Raw genomic sequence first — 21,192 nt, 5'->3', positions numbered from 1 at the left:
GCATGAACTCCCAAGGGCTCCTAAAGGATTCTGGGGAATTTTTGAGGTGCATTGCACATTTTCCATGCTGCCTATCTCATTGCCTGCCATCGTTCCTCAAGGATTCAACTCTAAAACCCCTCAGCGCCAACTCTGCCGCAAATCTTTTCTATGCACATACCTCAAGTCAAAAAATAAAAGCTTATACTAAATAGCATTCTAGTCCACTCGATATGAAGGCAAAAAAATTGTTTACATAGCATCTATGGTAGTCAAAGACATGCAAGAGTCATGTAAATGGTGCTTGTCCATGCAAAATCCATTCCCATGGTGCTAAAGCATTGCTATTTAGTTACTATGGTGTTCCAAGTTTGCTTGGCGGTAGCTAGGGTGTCTTGTTTGGTTATTTATTTTCCCCAATTCTCTATGATAACACTGATATATAAGAGGTCATTGAGCTATAAAAACATCTTGTTTCAGAATTCAAAACTATATTGTAAGTCCAAAAATAGCTAATAATTCAGCCAATCTATTAAAATGTCAGGTTTTATAATATACCATTGTATTATGTAATAGTGCGGCTAAACATGGCCTCCGCAGAAGATCAACGCCTGCTTCTACATCACTGCCTGTTTAGCCCCGCCCACCGAATCACGCATGTAGTGTAAATATTGAGAGAGGGAAACGCAGGTCTACGCATAAACCAAACGATATATTTTTTTTATGAGCTTTATTATTAATGAAATGCCTGACCGCATCAGTAAGAACTTTCTCTTTTGTTGACATTTTACCATGGATTCATTTACAAACAAGGCACAATTCGATGCAAGATTTTAAGAAAGATTGATACTAAAAGACAATGCTGTGCCAACTATATTGTAAATGTAACTGAGTAACTGTTTTCATTACGTTTTTCATTACTTCCATCTCTGAAAGATGTAGACTGTTAAACATAAACAACTTTAAGCCAATCATAGCAGTGGGCGTTCACTTCTGAGTTTTACAATCCGCCACGTCTATTCAAACAGAAAATAGTTCAGAAAATAGCCTTTTGCATCTAAATTATGATTTTTTTTAATGTAAAAATCTTGATAACATTTTAAGTGGACCTAAAACAACAACACACACACACACACAAAAAATCATGACCCTTTTAAGATGGTAACAAATGTTGATGTATTATTCTGCGTAAAAGCACATGCACACACCTCAGCACACGTGGGAAGGTAGTTGTACACTGTCAGTGGGACTTTGGTTTGTTCACCACGCACGACGCTGTATGGCAGGGTGAAGTCGATGAAGAAGGGCTTGAATGTGCGCAGCTCTGTGATCTGAGCCAAGCCCAGACCCTTTTCAGCAGACAGACCGATAGCCTCCGTCACCCATGTGGTGATTGTATCAGGGACGTCCAAACGTAACTCAGCCTCTCCAGTAACACTGCTGTCAATCACAGTTACAATTGCAAAATTATACACACCCATAAGCAATTTTTTGGATTAAAACTGTTTTCTATCTGAATATATTTTAGCATATAATATATTCCTATGATGGCAAAGCTGTATTTTCACTAGCCATTTTTTTACTCCATGTGTCACATGATCATAATATTCAGATTTGCTGCTCAAGAAAGATTTCTTATCATCATTAATGTTGAAACAATGGTGCAAATAGGAGTCTTTTTTCATGATACTTTAAATAAAGAGTTCAAGTAAACAGCATTTATTTCAAATATAAATCGTTTAGTCTTTGCTGTCACTTTTGATCAATTTAATGCTTAATAAACATTTTTTTTATCTTAAATTTATAAAATTGTAGTTAAGTACAATTTTCCTACCTGATGTTAAAGCAATGCCATATCCATGTTTCTGGGAAGAATGTACGCCTGCGGTTCTCTGCCCTGAAAAACACACACTGACATAAGAAACGACTCTCTTACTGACCTTAGAGACAACCCCCTGTCAGATTAACCATTATAATTTCAGATACTGTGTATATGTGTACCGTGTCCCAGGTCGGGAGTGCATAGCTGCCACTAATGTTGAGGTGTGCGGTTGAAAAGCGGGCACGGCCTCGTCCGTGTACATCCCTCCACTCTGCCTGTGATTCAGACCAACCATATCGGTCATCACCACCAGCCCTGTCTCCTACAACACAGTTACATAAACATATTAGCCTTTAATATCTACACTGGAGGTTTGTGTTCTTTGAAAAAATGGGAGACGGTGATGTTCTCACAGTAAAAGCAAAACGGGCATCTTTAGTGATGTCCCAGTGCCACGGGAACACAGAAGAACGTCGTCTTCGCGATGACAAGCCGGGCCACCAAAAATGTCCCTCATCTTTGGGTACCCCAAAAGCATCAGATACATCAAATTCAGACAGTTCCTTGAACACCTGCAATCCCAGAAGAAACTGTTAAGACAATTACTGAGCTATTGGTGACATGTTTGAAGGTTCATATGGGAACCGACCTTCTCGGGAGTGAGCTGGAAGCCTGGTTTGAGAAGGTACATGCTTTTGTCCACAGTAGCTACACACACGCATGAGCCAGTCTCTGCTCGGACCTTCATTCTGACTGGACTGCCCGGCATCGACTCGTTTGAGGACAAAGACACAGAGACCTTAAGACAAGAGTTTGTAACAAGGTGAAGGTGTGAACAATTAAAGAACTGTTGGTCAACTGTGCCTTAAATAAATTAGAAACCAGATTATTAAGCAGTGAGCTTCAACCTAACCCACCTCATTTTCTAAACGGGGCTGCACAGGAAGTTGCAGACTGTCAGTCACCCCCTCTCCGTTTTCCCGAACATAGTAGACAAGTAGGCGACTGAGGGGGGCCATGGCGGGAGTCACGTTGAAATGGAGAACCGATACGCAGCTGTCTGTTTCAGCCTGAGAAGAGGACACACCAGAGTCTGGGCAGACAGAGGACATAAAGATGGGACGGACAAAAATGGGGAGGAAAAAGAGGAATAGTGCCTTTATGAGCTAAAGGTGAGCTTCATTATTTAATTAATGTTTCAAAACACTGTGTCATGAAATAAGAAATATTATTCTCAGAACAATGCTCAGTACACAAAATTGTTGAATTAGAATAAAAATGTGAATAAAAGTAACAAATCCACTACAGTTTTATGAATTATCTAGATTACAACATTAAGGTAGTAAGTAAAGACCATTAGATTAAAGACAAAAACAAAGAAAATCAAGGTAAATATTTTTATTGTTTGCCATTTGTCACAGTATGCAAAATAAAAGTGAAAATATAATTTAACTGTATTTATGATATACATTTTTGTATCTGTAAAATCAGCCATAGCAAGATAAAAGTGTATTTTAAAAACAATATATTTTATGACCAAAAGTGCCCATAAGACACTAAACTGAAAAAGGCATATTGCTGTTATTGCAATAATACTGACCTGTGTCTCGAGGCGGTTTTGTGGTGGTGTGAATGTTTGCGTCAAAGGTGACTGTAGCTCTTTTTTCACGGGGGGCCAAGCTATTGGCATGTCTCTGACCTGACTGCACGATATTCCCACGAGAGGCGATCTCATAATGCAATGTGAAGTTACAGGGACAGGTAGACTTCAATGAGATCTCTGCTTCTTGTCCAATCTAGGCACAAACAGGTGCTTCCACGATTAAAGTTTGTTTGTCTTATCAAGGATCGCTAATTATATTGGCAGGGTCTCTTACCACAAGAGGAGCACTGGGACTTAGGAGCTGGATGTGGCACTTGCTAGGAGAATACCAGCTACTGATAGACAGATAGTTGGGGAGATACTGGTCTCCTGCAGGCCTTCCATCAATGGCAGTCACTTTTGACTGCAAGCAAAAAGAAAAGAAATGAACTGAATCTGAAAGTTAGAAATAGAAGGTACTGTGACTTCCACTGTATTCGGTGCTACTACTACCAAAATATTGGTGAAGAGCTATACAAAAACAATTAGACTGCATTCCTGTATTTCACAAAGCATATTGCACCAAACTTCAGATTTACACAGATGCAAATTTTGATCCTTAGTGTTTACCCGAAACACGTCATTCTCAATGATCAAACAAACCAAAATTCATGGTCAATAAAATCCAGGATTAGATCAAAACTTCTACTGAGAAAATGACATTAGAGCAAGTGAATACAATCCTGCTCCTGGAGGGCCAGTGTCCTGCAGATCAAACACGTTTGCATGGACTCTTCTACTGAGTCTTACAACCTTGATTAGCTGGTTCAGATGTGTTGGGGTTGTAGCTAAACTCGGCAGGATAGTGACCCTCCAGGAACAGGTTTGGACACCCCTGATTAGAGGAACCGTCCCAATGATACTTGACCAACCTGGGAGTCATGTGCCTTGCTGAACAATGATACTACTTCATGCAACTATAACTTTTCAGGAATTGAACCCACTAACCTAAGCTCTTAGAGGGATAGTTCACCCAAATATTAACTACCAAGGGAACTTGCAAGGGAACTACCATGGTAAAGGCACAGAAAAGTACCAAGGTGATAGACAAAGCAGTCCATAGCCCCTTTCACACTGCGATTCCGGAAAATACACGTGTAATGTGTCCTGGCAATTGTTCCCGGGGTCACTAGATTTTGCCCCTTTCACACTGCCAGTGATTACCCGGAACATGTGCGTGCTTTCACACACAACCTGTAAAGGTCCCATAAAGACACGTGACATCAGGATGTGACGTGTAATGTACACGTCGAAAACGCTAGGCATGTTAACTTTCACTTAAGCTGGCGAACAATCTCAGCATCAACCCAGAAAGTCTGGAACTAACTGAACGCTCCCAGAATCAATCCCGGGACGTGTTTGCGTTCACACAGAAGTTAACCCGGCGATGTTCCAGCAATTTTCCGGAACAACGTGCAGTGTGAAAGGGGCTTATGTCACATCAAATCTGCAAGAAGGTTGGCTACGCTTCACCACCCCTAAAAGTAGGATCCAACAAAACTCCAAATCCCTCCCACTGACCTCCAGCCAGACATACTGGGCAGCTGTGGGGATGGAGGGGATCTCAAAAGTGGCCTTGCCATTGCGTGAGACAAGCTCACTGGTGTAGATGTTGTCCTTCGGGGTAAGTTCGGCCTTAACCCGCACTTGTACTCCTTCCGCTGGGCTCCCGTCAGGATAGGTCACCTCAATCTGAGGTCAGTGGTGAAAAACGATCATTCCAATTTAGCATTGATTAGTAGAAAGGATAAAAGGAAACATCATCTGTTTTCTACCAGAAGACTGATCCTCCTCTCACCATCCCTTTGTAGGGCAGACCAGGTTTGAACTGCTTGCGAGTATCTTTGGAATACTTGATGTCAATGAGCTGCTTGTAGACGGGCGTTGAATCATCAAACATGGTCTGCTGTCCGCCATCCACGCTGCTCACTGTCACCCACATGTTGACTGCACCTCGGAAATGGTCTGTAACCTCTAGGGGCATCATGTCCTTCACACAGAGCCTGAAAGTGGCTGATCCTTTAATCTATGTAGAAGAAAAAAAACTTTTGACTAAAAAGCCCAACTTTGACTAGTTGGTTAACACTGATTGGTTGCTGGTCAATCTCCCCAGTCTAAATTGGCAATTTTTTATTTGGACTTTGCAGTTTTGTCCATGCAGACCACAAGGAGTGGCTATGGACTACACCTCTGTGGAAACCAACGTCTTCTTTTGCTGAGCTTGCACTGGTCTAGACATTATAGTGGACTACTACTCAACAGTCTGCATGTTGTTACAAGTGTGAAATTAAAGGTGGACCGCAAAGGGTGAGGCTGGCATTTGGGATAGAGTCCTGACAGACCAGTGCAGCCATGCTTGCAAATCTTCTCTCAACTAAAAAGGTTTCACTGGTTGAGCAAGTTAAGGAACCTCGTGGATTCAACAGCATGAAAGCAGAACATATGCAAGACTTTTCAGCAAAGAAATACTTTATCATGCGCTCACCTCCATTGATTTCACCACTGAGTGGCCAACTTCATGTCTGTAGTAGCCTATGCCATTGACTGTCATATTAACTGTTAATTTGCCCGACACTGGCTTTCCAAAGGTGTACCTGGAAAAAGGCAGGGTGAGTAAGAAATTGAAGGCTATTATAAAATGATTAGCTTAAGATGTTAGGCAGGTTTTTGTCCCATTACCTTGCCTTGACTGTGACCTGTTCACATGAATTGAGGTCTCGAATGTAGGGAGGGGGCTCAATGATGAGCTCAAACCTGGGCATGACTGTTCAAGAGAAAAAAAACAGACTAAAATAATTTCGTTTGAAACTGTCCTTGTTGTAAAAACTGATTCATAAAAATGATGGAATATTAGGGATTCAGGCTTTAGAGTGTTAATAAGTTTCTATGTTTTAGAGACGATTTACTGTTTTGTGTGGTTACATTTATTTGAATCAATCCTTACCATACTTCTGCACGTCAAACGACTTGTTGTATGTGTGGCCTTGCATCTCCACGAAGACTAGCCATTCGCCAAAGACTGGTTGGTCTGATAGTGGAAAGCTCATATTGACAATTCCTAGCAGAAAATATTATGGCGATTAAAGCTTATTACATATCAAGGTGGCAGTCACATAAACTAAAGTTGTACAGTGTGATTATGCAATGATTGCAACATTATTAAACTATACAAAAGCCTGATTATAGTCAAAGGAATAAATAGTAACAGTTCTTACCACAACATACAGACTTCAGAGCTTTCCAATGGATTATGCGGGATCCTCTGGGGTCCTAGGTAAACAAAGTGGTAATCTTAAACAGTATGTGGTAAAAGCATTCTTGCTTATTTGCTTGCTTTAAATCCAGAGGCCACTTTACACTCATAAAAAGGCAGCAAAGAACCAAGCTTAAGCAAACATGTCTCAGATCCAATGATGCTTTCAAACAAACTGACCTCGCCCTGACTCAAGGGGTCAACACTCCAGGATCCCGTCAATCAGTGCAAAACTACACACACCCCAACTGACACTTCCTCCAGCGAGAGCCAGAGGCCGACAGTGCCAAACTAACATAAACATGAAACATCGCATACATAGCAAACATTTTTTCTGGTCCCCCTTTGGCCATTTGCACAGCTTTCAGAATAATTTTCTGGAACTGAGCAACAGTGTTTGCCCCAGAGACGCTTCAAAGACCAAGCAGCATGTGGGAAAGAGATGGAAGCTAAGCACAGAGCAGTGGGGGGGCAACGCCCCAGGAAGACTCGCTCCCTTTTATCTTCCTAGTTGCCCGCTAGCATCTGCTCTAGGGTCAAACCCAACACCGGCGACCAATTGTGAAGCTCTATAGCTGTGCAACATGGACCCTGCTGGGAAAGAAACACTCCAACCATGCTTCCCTACCAGAGCAGTGTCCACCCCACAGCCTCCACTTACCACTATGTAAGCCTCAATCTGTAAAACAAAACAAAGAAGTGATTAGAGGGATAAGGACAACAAACTGTATAACTACAGCTACTTTAACCTCCTCAATATTTGAATCAATCCTGCATCTGAGAGACATTTTGCATAATTTTGCAGGCATGCAAACTTTAGCACCCCAGTTTTCAAAAAGGATATTGTCCACACACTATAGCTGGAGCCACTTTTGGGAAAAAGCTTGTCTCTAAGCGTCTCTGGTGAACGTTTCTGTAATTTGTGTTTTTACGTATGTGCATGAAGGTAGTAGAGCTATCTATTGCGCCTTTCTAAAAATGCTTGCAAGATAAAATTTTAGACTCTAAATAAACACTGCTAATGGTAAATAGGACAATGCTTCTCTAATACAAAGCATATTTTAGCATGTCATTTCAGGATTTCACCTTTTCACTGGTTGGCCTTAGGTCTGGTGTGACAGCATATACATTTATAAGAACTAGAAAGGAGAGAAAAACAAACATGTAATAATTAATAAAAATTCAACTTCTTCTGCAAAGCTATTCATGACACTATTTAGCTATGTTTGGAATAGCATGCAGGAGGTACAGTGTGCAAAATCAGCACATTTTCTGTATGCATCATATGCATTTTCATATGACATCTCCAAATTCTGCAATATGTAACAGACCATGCAATATAAAATATTGTGACCCGCAGTGCAATGCACTCAACATAAGCTTTCATTTCTAGTGTAAGGAATGAATCAGAAGTGATATAAGTTTTTTTTCGAAAACATCTTTTACATGAATGGTAAGAGTTATGGCTTAAGATGTATTAAAAAATGACTAAAAATGTCAACGTCACAATATACTGTTTTAAAGTGTTTAGTGCTGCATTATTTTTGGAATTTTTTAAAACATTAGGACGTACACAGTGTGTATGTAGTGTACTAGAAATCTAAACACAGCCAATATCAACAGCATTGAGACATTTAACAATACAAACATAGTTAGCATCATCAGCAACCCATTCCCATTTGGTGAAAGGAGAGAGACCTTTCTGCCGGGGTTTATAGACTGGCTTGTCGGTCTGGATGAAAACAGTTGTGCCTTTGCTGTCCACCGTCACAGTGGTGTGGTTGTGGAAGATGAAGCCACCCTCATTGAGCTGGCGGTTCCCCCAAACCTTCAAATGTGCCTGGCCTCTGAGATCTGACGGCACCTAGGAACATTGTGGTTTTTAGTCATAAAGGTCTTATTGAGCTCAGTGCAGATGCTACTTTAAAGGGTTAGTTCAACCAAAAATGGAAGTTCTGTCATTAATTATTCACCCTCATGTCGTTCCAAACCAGTAAGACCTTCGTTCATCTTTGGAACACAAATTAAGATATTTTTGATGAAATCCGAGAGAATCTTTATGACCCTGAATAGACAGCAGCATAACCACCATGTTCAAGGCCCAGAAAGTTAGTAGGGACATTAGCCGCGTTTCCACTGTAGGGCCTAAAGCGGGAGTGCTAGTGTGTGCCAGGGCCAGTCGCGTTTCCACTGTCACTTCCGGGGCTTGATCGTGCCACGTCGGGGCTTCCTCGGGGCCAACGGCCAGGGTTTTTTGGCCCGACAAAAATCTTGGGCCAAAGCGGGCCAGCTGGTTTTGAACAAAGGTGGAGTTTCTCCTTAACTGGAGTCAGAGCCGCGGATCATTACATAAAGCTTACAGCTATAACACCACCATTCAAAAACTTTTTAAAATAAGTTGAGCTTAAAACTCACTTTTAAGCGTTTGAAATAACGCAATTCAATCCGATGTGGATTATAATCACTATACAAGGCAGAAATATTTATAAGTGATGCAAAAGACAATGGACGCTAGGTATTAACGTTACCATAGTAAACATGGTAAATGTGACCTTTTGAAGAAATGTATAGGTGTATACGTGTATTTATTTAGTATCATATTTTATCTGTTATTTGACTCGTTTAGTTTTTGTTCGGAAGCTTTTATAAAAATATAGAAATTATAATTCTTTCAAAATGTGATGTATATAGGTTACTGTGACTTCAAATAAACAGAAACAGACTAGACTGAATAAGCAGACTATATTCAAAATGCTTTATTTTTGTGTGATAAATTTTCCGTATTATAGTAAAACACAGATGTTTTGGATTTAAATATCTAACAAAGCATGCAAACAAACTGACGCTTTTATCATGTTCATTTTTTGATTGCGCTAGTTTCAGTGACTTGTTTCTTAGTTTTCTGATAACTTCTCTTTATTGGTGAAATGATGAGGTTGCGTGACGTTGTTCCTGAGAGGTGTGTAAAGGGCAGGTTTTAGTGAAGCGCAGCGGTGCTTCTGGCTCGACTGTGGAAACACAGCAGTATTTTGGCCTATGTGCTACTGGCCCGAGGCTATTATCCTCGTCCGTTTTAAGCCCTGGCTCGCACTGGCCCAACAGTGGAAATGCGGCTATTGTTTAAATAGTCCTTATTAACGTAAGTCAGACTTCGAGACACGTTCACGACACATGCGTGTTTTGCATTTTCTTTGCGCACAAAAAATATTTTCGCAGCTTCATAAAATTAAGGTTGAATGACTGATATCACATTTTATCAATGTCTTTACTACCTTTCTGGGCCTTGAACGTGTCAGTTGTGTTTCAGTCTATGTAGGGTCAGAAAGCACTAAGATTTCATAAACAATATCTTAATTTGTGGTCTGAATATGAACAAAGGTCTTACGGGTTTGGAACGACGAGAGGGTCAGTAATTAATGACAGAATTATTTTTAGGTGAATTATCACTTTAAGGACTATATGGGCTAAAACTGGCATATGATTGTCTCACCTTTATTTTGATGGTGCCTTTATCTGAAATGAAAAATAAATGACAGGTTAATTGAAATCTGCATAAGCACCAAGATTTCTGCACCAAAGCATGAATTTATAGTGAAATAAAGCTAAATAAGATAATTAAAAATTAACTTGATTAAAAAGATTTTCAAGGGTATGAGGAGCTCTTGGCACCACAGCTGTAGTTGGACATTACTTTTAGATGATGTATCGAGCAACACTAAATTTATATGAATACCCAACATAATTCTTACCTCGAACAGTGCCATGACTATGAGCCACAATCTCGCCCTTGACGCTGAGCTGCAGTTGTACTCGTGTGTCCTCTACTGCATTGAAGATGGTCACACTCACGGCCTCCTCCACACCGGCACGGAAGACAGATGGTGCGGCAATCAGGTATCCTCTGTGAATCAAAGGACGGAGAGCAACAGCTGTGTGTGTGTGTTTACATCACAAGACTCCAGGTACCAATTACGCTAACACTTTGTTTTGTCTAGAGCATACATCTGAATCTCACATCATAGGACACACAAATCAAACAAATAACGGTCCCCGCCTTACCACTTGGGAAAACATAAAACAAATATAAGAAGTTCAAACACAAACTGGCAAGTATTTTGTGATTCTTTGTTGCCCATGTTGGGTGTTGTGAGAAAGAAACAATAAATTCCAGATCAATAGTCAGTTTGTAAATTAGAGCGCAAGGTGAATATTCAGGGCCAAGGCTGATCACTACGGCCCCCGACTACTAAATTTAGCCTACCAAAACATCTTCTAATATAACAAATTGCTCTTTTTACTTCATTTACAATGAGGGGTTGACCACTATGAAAAGGGACTCCAGAGGCACTTTGCAGGACCATGACTAGGGCTGTGTCTGAAAACACCCCATTCCCTAATATAGGGAACTATTTGAGGAAACCATTGTTTAGGTTACAGACCATTTCCGAGGTGCAGTGAACATGTGGGTGACAGTGAGCACCATTTGTAGTGGACATTATCAAGTGCACTCATGCACTGCAATAATGAATGTACAAATAATGTATAATCAATGGCTAGAGCTGTATGATCAACAGCGTGCATTTAACACCCCCCCCCCCCACAGACATTAATATGCACTATTCAAACTTATATTGTTATAATTCATTAATGCTTTGTAATACAGAAAAATACAAAAAAATAAAATAAAAATAAATACAAAAAGTTACTGTTTAATGAAAATTTACTGTAAAGAAAATGTACCAACTATAAAGTTTTATTTTTATAGAAAATACATATTTTACATCATAGGTTTGACTCTAAAACTGCTATAAAATTAAAGCAATTTTTATAAAGTAATGTTCCAAATTTGAAGTTGATAATAATAATAAAAAAAACATTTATATTAAATTTTGTTTAGGCGTTATATCAAAAACAGTGGCCACTAAATTTTTTAATTCATTTTTCTGTCACAGATTTATAAATTGTTTTTAAAATATTATTTTTCTATCACAAAATTCCAACTAGGGAATCCTGAGACTTTTCCGATGATATGCATTTAGGCAAAATTATAAAAGGTTTTGGTATTGTTTTTGATGTGGGACGGTGACAGTTAAGGTTAAACCGAAAGCACAAACAATGCAAAAGCGACAATTTCTTGTGCACTCAGTGTTCAAATTCACTTACTCATTTACTTTAACTTCTACAAGTGAACTATATTAGTGGCCTAAAGTAGGGAACAGTAAATGAGTGTGTGTGGGGGGGTTTGGACACACTTGTTTTGCTGCAAATATTTTGAGCGAAAAAAAGACTATTCAAAGAAGATGCTGAACATCAACATTGCCTCTGAAAGGTGGAGTGCGCCACCTACAGCTCTGGAGTAACTGATTTTAATTCAAACTGACAAATTAGTTTTGATCTCTGCAGTGTTTAGACCATTTTTTGGTGATTCATTTAAAAGTTTGGTGTGTTGGCCTTTATTCTTAAAAGAAAGCTCACATAAAAGGGCTGCATAAAACCCAATTTGGGGGGTCAATGCAATTAAAACTAATAGGACTTTCTCAAAGACATGTCAAGACAAAGGTCAACGCAATGTTGTTATAGAATTAAACAAGTCTAACCTAATTCTGTAAGTGTTTTTCACCTCTTTGGAATCCAAGTTGTCTAGACTACTTACACAAATCCAGTAACAAATTTGGTTCCAGTGACCTTAAACGATGAGAAAAATTTTGGAAGGTGACTCTCTGACCCATTACATGCCCAAATAAACCCAGGCAGCTCAGTGTCCTTGAGTTTAATAGCATGCCTGAGTGTGAGATATCAGGTGGTTGGCATTACGGTTCAGCGAGGCCAGAAGCAATTTAAGTCTCAAGGCATGAGAAAATCCCTTCCAAGGCATCTTACGTGGAATTGACTGCATTTGATCCTCACCTCCCGATCTCACAATACTCTCATGTGTGCGGTGGGCATAAAACTATTCAGTGTTTACATGATAGCACTATCTTGTTGAAGGAAAGAAACCGCTACTGGCTGACTCAAGAGAATGTAGCTCTTTGTCAGAGAGGGCAAGCTAGTTATTGACCTTTTTCTCTGGTGCTTGAAATACTTGGCACAACCAAGTGTAACAGGTACGGACACTGAGCTCTGCCCAGCCCTGGTATGAAGGATGAAATTCATGGACTTCTACAGGTCTTGGGTCAATTTACCCAACAGGATTCCTGTCAACCAATCTTTTAAGGGGTTTGAACAAGGTTCAACTTAGTGTTTGACGTTGCAGCATCAATAAAAACGATCAAACCTGGACAACAACATTACTATCAATGCAACATCAAGAACCGAGAAGAACCCTAAAGTGAAAATGGCACTTGATAAGAAAAATGAACCCAGTGTCCTACAAAAGAATCAGTCTTCTAGTCCACTAAGAAAGTCTTCTAATGGGCTTTACCTTTGGGAAAGTGAACTGGAATGTATTCTCGAGAACATGCGGAGAGAAAAAATGGGTTCTGCACATATATTTATCTCACTACAATAGCTGCATTAAAGCTGAAAATGTTGCTTCTTGATCTTACCAACAGTGGGAAATCTGACTAAGACAATGACATAAACTTTAAAATGCTGGTTATTCATGATGACCTGTTTTGAAAGAACTTCTCTTGGGAGTTTGTAAATAACAATGTCAGCTGTACCACCCATTACAAAAATGTACTGTACCATGGTGACCAAAGTCTCATTCAAAATAACAGACACTACAGTTAGTTGCAACAAAACTCTAATATCCTGGCAAGTACATGAAAACGTCTTTGAAGAGGATCCCCATGGTGTGTTACACTAGTAAATGCATCGAGTTTTTGCTAGCAATGATAATTACCATAAACATTTGTAACGGATTACACGTTAGTAACACCCACACACATCAACAGCAGCTGTGCTACTGAGTTTATTTGGTGTTGCACCACAAAACATTTCCAAAGGCGAGCGACAAACTACTGAAGGATGCCGTTATCACCTGACTGAAGTCTTTTCTAGGCATTCGTGCTTGAAATGAAAACAGAGGTTCGGTCATCATTCATAAAAGTGCGCTACAAACATACTTACTGTCTTTCTTGTGAATGAACTCCACTCATTACACACACCATGAACACAGTCCACAGAGTCCAGGATTTCTGGTGCACATGCAACACTCTCATTTTGTCCTTCATTTAGTCTGTCCGGCGTGTATTCCACAAATATTCTTACAACTTCGAGTGCAAACTCAAGTATCCACGAGGAGGAAGCACGAGTCTCCGGCGCAGCGCGTGCAACGTTTTTATCCCAATCGCCAATGTTGCGTCCGTGCAAATGATTTTTTTAAAACTCCTTTCCACACGTACAGACAATCCCCCTTGGCTTGCTGTATTTATCCGCCTTAGTTCCGATTGCTCATATTTCAGCATTAAAACTTATCTCCATCCACCCCACCCCTTGTGTAGCACGGTATTTAATGCACATCAGATCCAGCGAGCTGAGCTCCACATGCTGTAATGTAACCGGGGCAGTCTGCTTTTGCCCCTTTGAACCCTTCAGGCTTTTGTCTCATTCAGTGGTGTGTCAGAACAAGCCCCTCTGAGCTAGTAGAGACAAGACTGCCACTGTCCCTGCAACACCGCCTGGAAGCTACACAGGTCCGGTTGAATGAGACCGAAAATATCCGATTGCTTTTGTCGGTTAATGTTTAGCTACATGCATTAATTTAAGATAATGCATGCATTAATTTAATGTATGCGTTAATTTAACTCATTTTAATAATGTAACCTAAATATTATTTGACTGAGACGTTTCTGACATACATATTGGCATAATAAAGTTATAGCTTTAAAATATAAAACTTCAACCTAATGTGTGGATTCATTTTGATATGGAAGCGCAATAAGGTTTTAGCATAATATAGAACACTTGCGCCCCCTCGTGGTCCTTTAAGCGCGAGACGTCTAATATCAGCGATATTATGAGAACGTTTTTATAAATGACAGTTTTATGTTTTTAAGACACTGAATTAAATAAAAACGGCATTTATAGATAACCATATAGAGAATATATAGAATATATAGAATATTTTACTGTAATATTACTATAAATATTTATTGTTATATGATATTAAGAAGTTATGCCTCTATTAGCTTAGTCATAAGCCATTATACGTAAAAATGTATTCTCTACATGGTGTTTGCCAAAAGAAAAATTTGTATCAATATCTTTTATATATTTCTTTAAGGAAATATTACGATATAAACGATGGATAATTCGAAAGGAAACTTCTTTAATATTATTAGTAACTAAGTATTTATTTGGAATCAGCCAAACTTTCCTCCAGGGAATATCAGAGACAAAAGCATTCCAATAAACCGGAATATTTGGAACTGATACAAAATCAAGAAGGATAGGGGGTCATTTGAAACAGTCATAGTAATAACTCCAAATGGTATGGAGTCAAAAACAATAGCAAATTCTTTAGAGGGAATGGGGATATTAAAACGACAAAATAAATTCTTTATAATTTTATAAGTGGGCATTTTCATTAAACAACTGATTTAAGAATAATATATCTGCCTCAAACCAACGCTGAAAATAAAAAAAGAACTCAGTTTCGTCTCAGCACAACAGCATTGAGGTGACGTCACATGACGTTGTATTACGCGAACCGCAAACAGGAAGTGCGTGCAACAGCGTGCTGCGTGACTAAACGAAATATACACATGTTGCTGGTCTGAAGATTTATCTGCCAAGCTACGAAAACGCCGAAAGCACGGTGACAGAAACATGGTGAGTTCGTTTTAACTCAGCTTGTATCATATAATGACCTTTAGGAATATTAAATGAATAGTAATATAGACAACTTAGCGAATTTGCTAAAGCTAGTCTATGCAGAAGTCAAATTTGAATAGAATAAGGTTGGTAACACTTTAGTATAAGGACCAATTCTCACTATTAACCGAAAAAAAAAAACCTTCCCAGAAATTTCCACCTCAAATACCATTACAGCTATCACAAACCATCAACTTTTTACCATTACAATTAACAAAGGTTTACCTGTAGTGTTTTCTGGGACATATTTAATAAGGAATTAGTGGTTTTAACAAGCCACCAATAGAAGGAGACCAATTACCAGTAGAGACCAACAGTTACCATTAAAACCAACACAATTCCCATTATAACCAGTAAAACCATTACAAATTCTGTTGTTTTTTTCAGCAGGACAGTTGCTTGTTAGCATGTCTGTTATTGACATATTGGCTGTTTGTTTCTTATAAAGAACATGTCTGCCTGACTATATTCCACATCCCTAATCCTACCCAGCACCTACACTTAATAACTACCTTACTACTTATGAATAAGCAGCAAATTAGGAGTTTATTGAAGCAAAACATAGTTAATGGTTTGTTCATAAAAAATTGGACCTTAAAGGTTTAACGTAGTTCAGCCAAAAATGAAAATTGTCATTATTAACTCACCCTCATGTTGTTCCAAACCTGTAAGACCTCAGTTCATCTTCGGAACACAGTTTAAGATATTTTAGATTTAGTCCGAGACCGTTCTGTCCCTCCATTGGAACTGTGTGAACGGTATACTGTCCATGTCCAGAAAGGTACTTTTGCGATCTATGTAATGGCGTCATTTGCGATGATTCCCCTTGATTCAAGCCTTCGGTTTACATGCGCTCATAACACTAGCACAGAATCAGTTCAGTTCAGGCGCTCTGTGTGTCGGTCTGCTTCACGCTGAATCACACATACGCAGTATCATCAGCTCCTCATTTCTCGAATCGGATGCGTCCGACAGAAACGGTTCTTGGTTCAGTGTACTGGTGAACCCAAAACCGATGCAACCGGTTCTTGACTTGAGAACGAGTCAATCTTTCGTTCGGTGTTCATCTTCAGTTCTCTCTTCACAGCAGTTCAGTCAGTGTACTGTTTGAGTACATGAATTACTCCGGGATATTGGTTTGTTTTAACTCAGAGGGAGTGTCAGCCACATTAAAAAAGTTAACAGCTTAAGTCATTTGTGGATTAATGCGTATTAGAGATGCGAACCGTTTAAAACGATTCAGTTCGATTTGGTGAACTGCTTTGTTTTGAACTGTCTTACAACAGACACGGAAGAGAAGATAATGCTGAATAAAGTTTTAGTTTTTGCTATTTCTGGACCAAAATGTATTTTTGATGCTTCAGAATATTCTAACTGACCCTCTGATGTCACATGAACTACTCTGATGATGTTTTTCTTACCTTTCTGGACATGGACAGTATACCGTACACACAGCTTCAATGGAGGGACTGAGAGCTCTCGGACTAAATCTCAAATATCTTAAACTGTGTCCTGAAGATAAACGGAGGTCTTACGGGTTTGGAACGACAAGAGAGGGAGTCATTAATGACAATCTACATTTTTGGCTAAACTAACCCTTTAAAATAAAGTGTCACCATGCAGTTACATATTAACATTTATTACATATACATAATTTAGTAGTAATAAAGTGACATATTAACAAAATAATAATAACATATATTTATGATTGCATTTATAATTATATCGCTAACAAAATATAACCATGTTTTTGACTGTTTAGTAATATTGTATATTAATATGTATTCAAGTTCTATTTATTCTTTTTTTAAAGGCACCTACAGATTTGAAAAATTTGGTCAGAAGATTTTATGTACTTCAAGCTGAGCGTGTGGAGGCATACAAGCTATTTGAGGAGTCAGTTTATTTCTGTCTGTCTGTCTTTCTGTCTGTCTCTCTCTCTGTCTGTCTGTCTGTCTGTCTTTCTGTCTGTCTCTGTCTGTGGGTTTGTTTCTGTCTCTGTCTGTCTATTTGTTTCTCTCTCTGTCTCTTTCTGTCTCTCTCTCTGTCTATCTTTCTGTGTCTCTGTCTGTCTGTCTGTCTGTATCTCTGTCTGTTTATAAATCTGTCTGTCTGTCTATCTGCCTGTTTGTCACTGGTTATTTGAGGTAACAGAGTTGTTGTTTTTTTCTCAGGGGTCATGAGGCGTATTTAAGGACAGGGCCCCACTATGACTTCGAGCACTACAAACAGCTGGTACATGAGATAACGAAAGCATTCTTCGGCATTTCCAAAGAGGTTCTGCAGATTAAAGAGCAACTGCACCAAGACTTCGACCGGCCCGACCTCTCCGAACACATTGACAAAATGCAGATTAAAGAGAAAGAGAAACTAGAGCTGGTGGGCAATGTTGTTTTTTCAAATGTTTGGCTAACATGACACAATATGCACTGTAAACAGATTTAATCTATTTTAGATCTAATTTGCTTTTCATTCCAAATTTTATAAAATAATGAATGATTAAACATTGATGCTGCAGATACTTCAAGTCGAAGTTTTGAAGGAAGATCAACGTTCACGACGAAAAAATATGTGCAAACTGTAATGAAGCAGAGATCAGTTAGTCCCGTGCTGACGCCGAGATTGTTTGCTTGCTTCAGTAAAAGTATAATGTGCCTAATGTTTTCGACTCGTACATTACACGTCACGCCCTGATGTCACGTGTCGTTACGGGATCTTTATGGGTTGTGTGTGAAAGCACGCACATATCCCGGGTCATCACTGGCAGTGTGAAAGTGCAAAATCTAGCGACCCGGGAACAATTGCCGGAACACTTTACCCGTGTATTTGCCGGAATGGCAGTGTGAAAGGAGATTTAGACAATTCAGTCCTGCATAACTTAAAGGGGGATGAAACGCTATTTCATGCATACTGAGTTTTTTACACTGTTAAAGAGTTGGATTCCCATGCTAAACATGGACAAAGTTTAAAAAATTAAGTTGTACATTTGAAGGAGTATTTTTGTTCCCAAAATACTCCTTCTTGTTTGTCACAAGTTTCGGAAAGTTTTTTTCGAGTATGGCTCTGTGTGACGTTAGATGGAGTGGAATTTCCTTATATGGGTCCTGAGGGGACCTCTTCTTCTGCCGGAAGAGTGCGTGCTCCCATATAGCAGAGCACTGAGAGCACAACAGACTTCACTGATCAGAGCGAGAGCATCGCGAAATGTCACAAAAGAAGTGTGTTTTTGGTTGCCAGGGAAAGACAACCCTGCACAGATTACCAAAAAAAACAGCATTAAGGGACCAGTGGATGGAGTTTATTTTTACAGAGCATCAACGGAGTTGTGCAAGTGTTTGTGTTTGTTCCCTGCATTTCGAAGATGCTTGTTTTACAAACATTGCCCAGTTTGACGACGGATTTGCGTATCGTTTATTTCTTAAGGATGATGCAATCCCAACGAAAAAGAGTCACGATCGTGTGTTGGAACCGCAGGCTGTGAGTAAAACTGCTTAAAATGTCTCTGCCTCCTTGTTAGTGTGTCCGCCTCCCATGCCTGAGACCCGGGTTCGAGCCCTGCTCGGAGTGAGTCGTTGCTCCTGCTGCTCTCGTTCAGTTTCAGCCTCGGGATCTGATTCTGGATCATAAATATACGCTGAATCTGACTGTTAGCCATGGTTTGTTTTGGTTGGTTTTGTCCTAACGATAAAGTCACAGCTTCCACATGCTCTCAACGCAAAAGCCTACTCGTGCTCGTGATTCTTTAGCTCCGCCCACACGTCACGCCTCCAGTCGGTCGTGTTTTTCCGGGAAAAATCGGTACAGACTATCTTTCTCTTATGAATATAATAAAACTAAATACTTTTTGGAGTTATGAAGGATGCAGTACTACTCTATAGGTACTCAAGATTAACAGGATATTGAGTGAACACGAGCATTTCACCCCCCCTTTAATTTAGCTTGTATAATTATTTTTCTCACCCCTTTTTTTATGCATCAGACTGAAACGGTATTGAACCAAATGTATCTGTTCTGTAATTGGTTACTGTATTCTTAATGTGTATCTATATTTATGACTTTGCAGACAGCTAAATTACAGTTGGCCAAGCAGAATGCCCAGGATCACCCAGAAGATGAGGATTTCCAAGAGAAAGTCCGTGAGATCAAACAGGAGTAAGTGCAACTCTGTATATATATTTAGCATATTTGAAAATGGTTTTATTTCATAGAAATTTGTAATTTGTTTAAATTACTTATTTTATGTATTATATTATATTATATTGTTTAGTAATCATGTGTAAAATTAATATTAATGAATGGTGTGTGTGTGTGTGTGTGTGTGTGTGTGTACAGGTGCTGGTCATATAATTAGAAAATCATTAAAAAGTTGATTTATTTTACTAATTCCATTCAAAAAGTGAAACTTGTATATTATTTTCATTCATTACACTCAGACTGATATATTTCAAATGTTTATTTCTTTTAATTTTGATGATTATATATAAGTTTCACTTTTTGAATGGAATTAGTAAAATAAATCAACTTTTTGATGCATGCATATGTGTATATGTGTGTGTATGTATATATGTATATATATATACACATATATATAATGTACACTCGTTTGTGTAAAGAAATCAACTATAAAAATAAAAAGTATTTATTATTATGCTTTAAATATTTAGCTGTTTGTTTCTTGCATATTAGTGAAAAAATGTTAATTGATCAATAAAATAAATGAACAGGAGTAAGTGCAAGTTTTTCCTAAACACCTGACAATGACTATATATATCTATCACTGTTGTAATGTTTCGTCCTGGTTTTAATGTACAGTTCTTGGTTCATCAGATTAATGGTTAAAACCTTTTGTTCTTTTAAACCTCCGAATAAAAAAACATTTCTGTTCTCGCCATCTCTTTCAGTATCATAAAGAATTCAGCAGCTTTGAGTGAGATTCTGCAAGACTTCAAGTACGACTCCGAGGAGCCGGAGTGAGATTCAGTCAGTCTCAGGAGACAGAGATGGATTCAGATCCTCTGTGAACTTTCCTTTCTAATGAAGAGTCATCTGAAGTATCGATCGCTCTCTCAGGCGTTGCATAGACAGAGTGCATTGCTGCTGCTGATGCAGGCTTTGCAATGCATATTTTTATTAAAGAGAGTCTGGCATTTTTTATTTCATTATTTTTTATACCTTCAGAATAGCTTGTGACATTTTGTTTGCTAAACCAACACAATGTAAATTTAAAGCATTTATCTGTTCATTCTGAATGTAAATAACATTCATTATTATATGCATAATAATAATAATATTCAGCAAAAGCTAATGTTACAAAATATATGATTCCTTAAATATTTTGAAGACATTTATACAGAAAAAACTATTTGTACATAATGATACAGAATTTACATGATGTTTTTGAACACAAGATGACAAAAAATAGCAAATTGCATTTCAAATACCAATTTAAACTTGAGTGTTTAACAATTAAAGGGACAGTACACTAAAAGTACAAGTTTGTCATTATTCACTCACCCTCATTTAATTCCAAACCTGTATGTGTTTATTTCTTATGTGGAAGCTTCAAAAAGCACACAAAAGTGGTCCATGTGACTTTATTCAGCCTTCTAAAGACATATGAGTAGTTAAATGAACTCAAGATTTATGAATGAATTATACAGATAGGCGCATTAACTGGAA

General features: G+C 38.7%; 2 protein-coding genes across 3 annotated transcripts in view; one reads left to right on the top strand and one right to left on the bottom strand.

Moving 5' to 3' along the window:
* cpamd8 (C3 and PZP like alpha-2-macroglobulin domain containing 8) overlaps positions 1-14,303 on the bottom strand; it is a 40,709-nt gene extending 26,406 nt beyond the window's left edge. Inside the window, exons 1-20 of one of the 2 annotated variants that reach the window (XM_052590940.1) lie at positions 13,768-14,303; positions 10,446-10,597; positions 10,187-10,209; positions 8,395-8,560; positions 7,783-7,835; positions 7,358-7,375; positions 6,659-6,713; positions 6,388-6,501; positions 6,123-6,207; positions 5,929-6,037; positions 5,242-5,469; positions 4,965-5,135; positions 3,679-3,807; positions 3,402-3,597; positions 2,719-2,894; positions 2,451-2,600; positions 2,215-2,373; positions 1,981-2,123; positions 1,814-1,876; positions 1,188-1,419 (exon numbers count right to left, since the gene is read on the bottom strand). In XM_052590940.1, the coding sequence (XP_052446900.1) occupies positions 1,188-1,419; positions 1,814-1,876; positions 1,981-2,123; positions 2,215-2,373; positions 2,451-2,600; positions 2,719-2,894; positions 3,402-3,597; positions 3,679-3,807; positions 4,965-5,135; positions 5,242-5,469; positions 5,929-6,037; positions 6,123-6,207; positions 6,388-6,501; positions 6,659-6,713; positions 7,358-7,375; positions 7,783-7,835; positions 8,395-8,560; positions 10,187-10,209; positions 10,446-10,597; positions 13,768-13,871 (2,526 nt within the window). In that variant the 5' untranslated portion in view covers positions 13,872-14,303. The remainder of the gene's footprint in view (positions 1-1,187; positions 1,420-1,813; positions 1,877-1,980; positions 2,124-2,214; positions 2,374-2,450; positions 2,601-2,718; positions 2,895-3,401; positions 3,598-3,678; positions 3,808-4,964; positions 5,136-5,241; positions 5,470-5,928; positions 6,038-6,122; positions 6,208-6,387; positions 6,502-6,658; positions 6,714-7,357; positions 7,376-7,782; positions 7,836-8,394; positions 8,561-10,186; positions 10,210-10,445; positions 10,598-13,767) is intronic. The other variant, XM_052590941.1, reaches the window with a different exon arrangement.
* A 1,012-nt stretch (positions 14,304-15,315) lies between these two features.
* Positions 15,316-21,001, top strand: rex1bd (required for excision 1-B domain containing). Its single transcript, XM_052590843.1, has 5 exons — positions 15,316-15,471; positions 17,327-17,409; positions 17,688-17,892; positions 19,577-19,665; positions 20,415-21,001. The coding sequence occupies exons 1-5, from the start codon at positions 15,469-15,471 to the stop codon at positions 20,485-20,487; spliced, it is 453 nt and encodes a 150-aa protein (XP_052446803.1). The 5' UTR covers positions 15,316-15,468; the 3' UTR covers positions 20,488-21,001.
* Positions 21,002-21,192: the final 191 nt, after the last annotated feature.

The sequence above is a fragment of the Carassius gibelio genome, chromosome B22 (genome assembly GCF_023724105.1).
Source record: "Carassius gibelio isolate Cgi1373 ecotype wild population from Czech Republic chromosome B22, carGib1.2-hapl.c, whole genome shotgun sequence".
Classification (NCBI taxonomy): Eukaryota; Metazoa; Chordata; class Actinopteri; order Cypriniformes; family Cyprinidae; genus Carassius; species Carassius gibelio.
The sequence above is the reverse complement of the archived record's forward strand: the minus strand, read 5'-3'. Positions and strand labels throughout refer to the sequence as shown.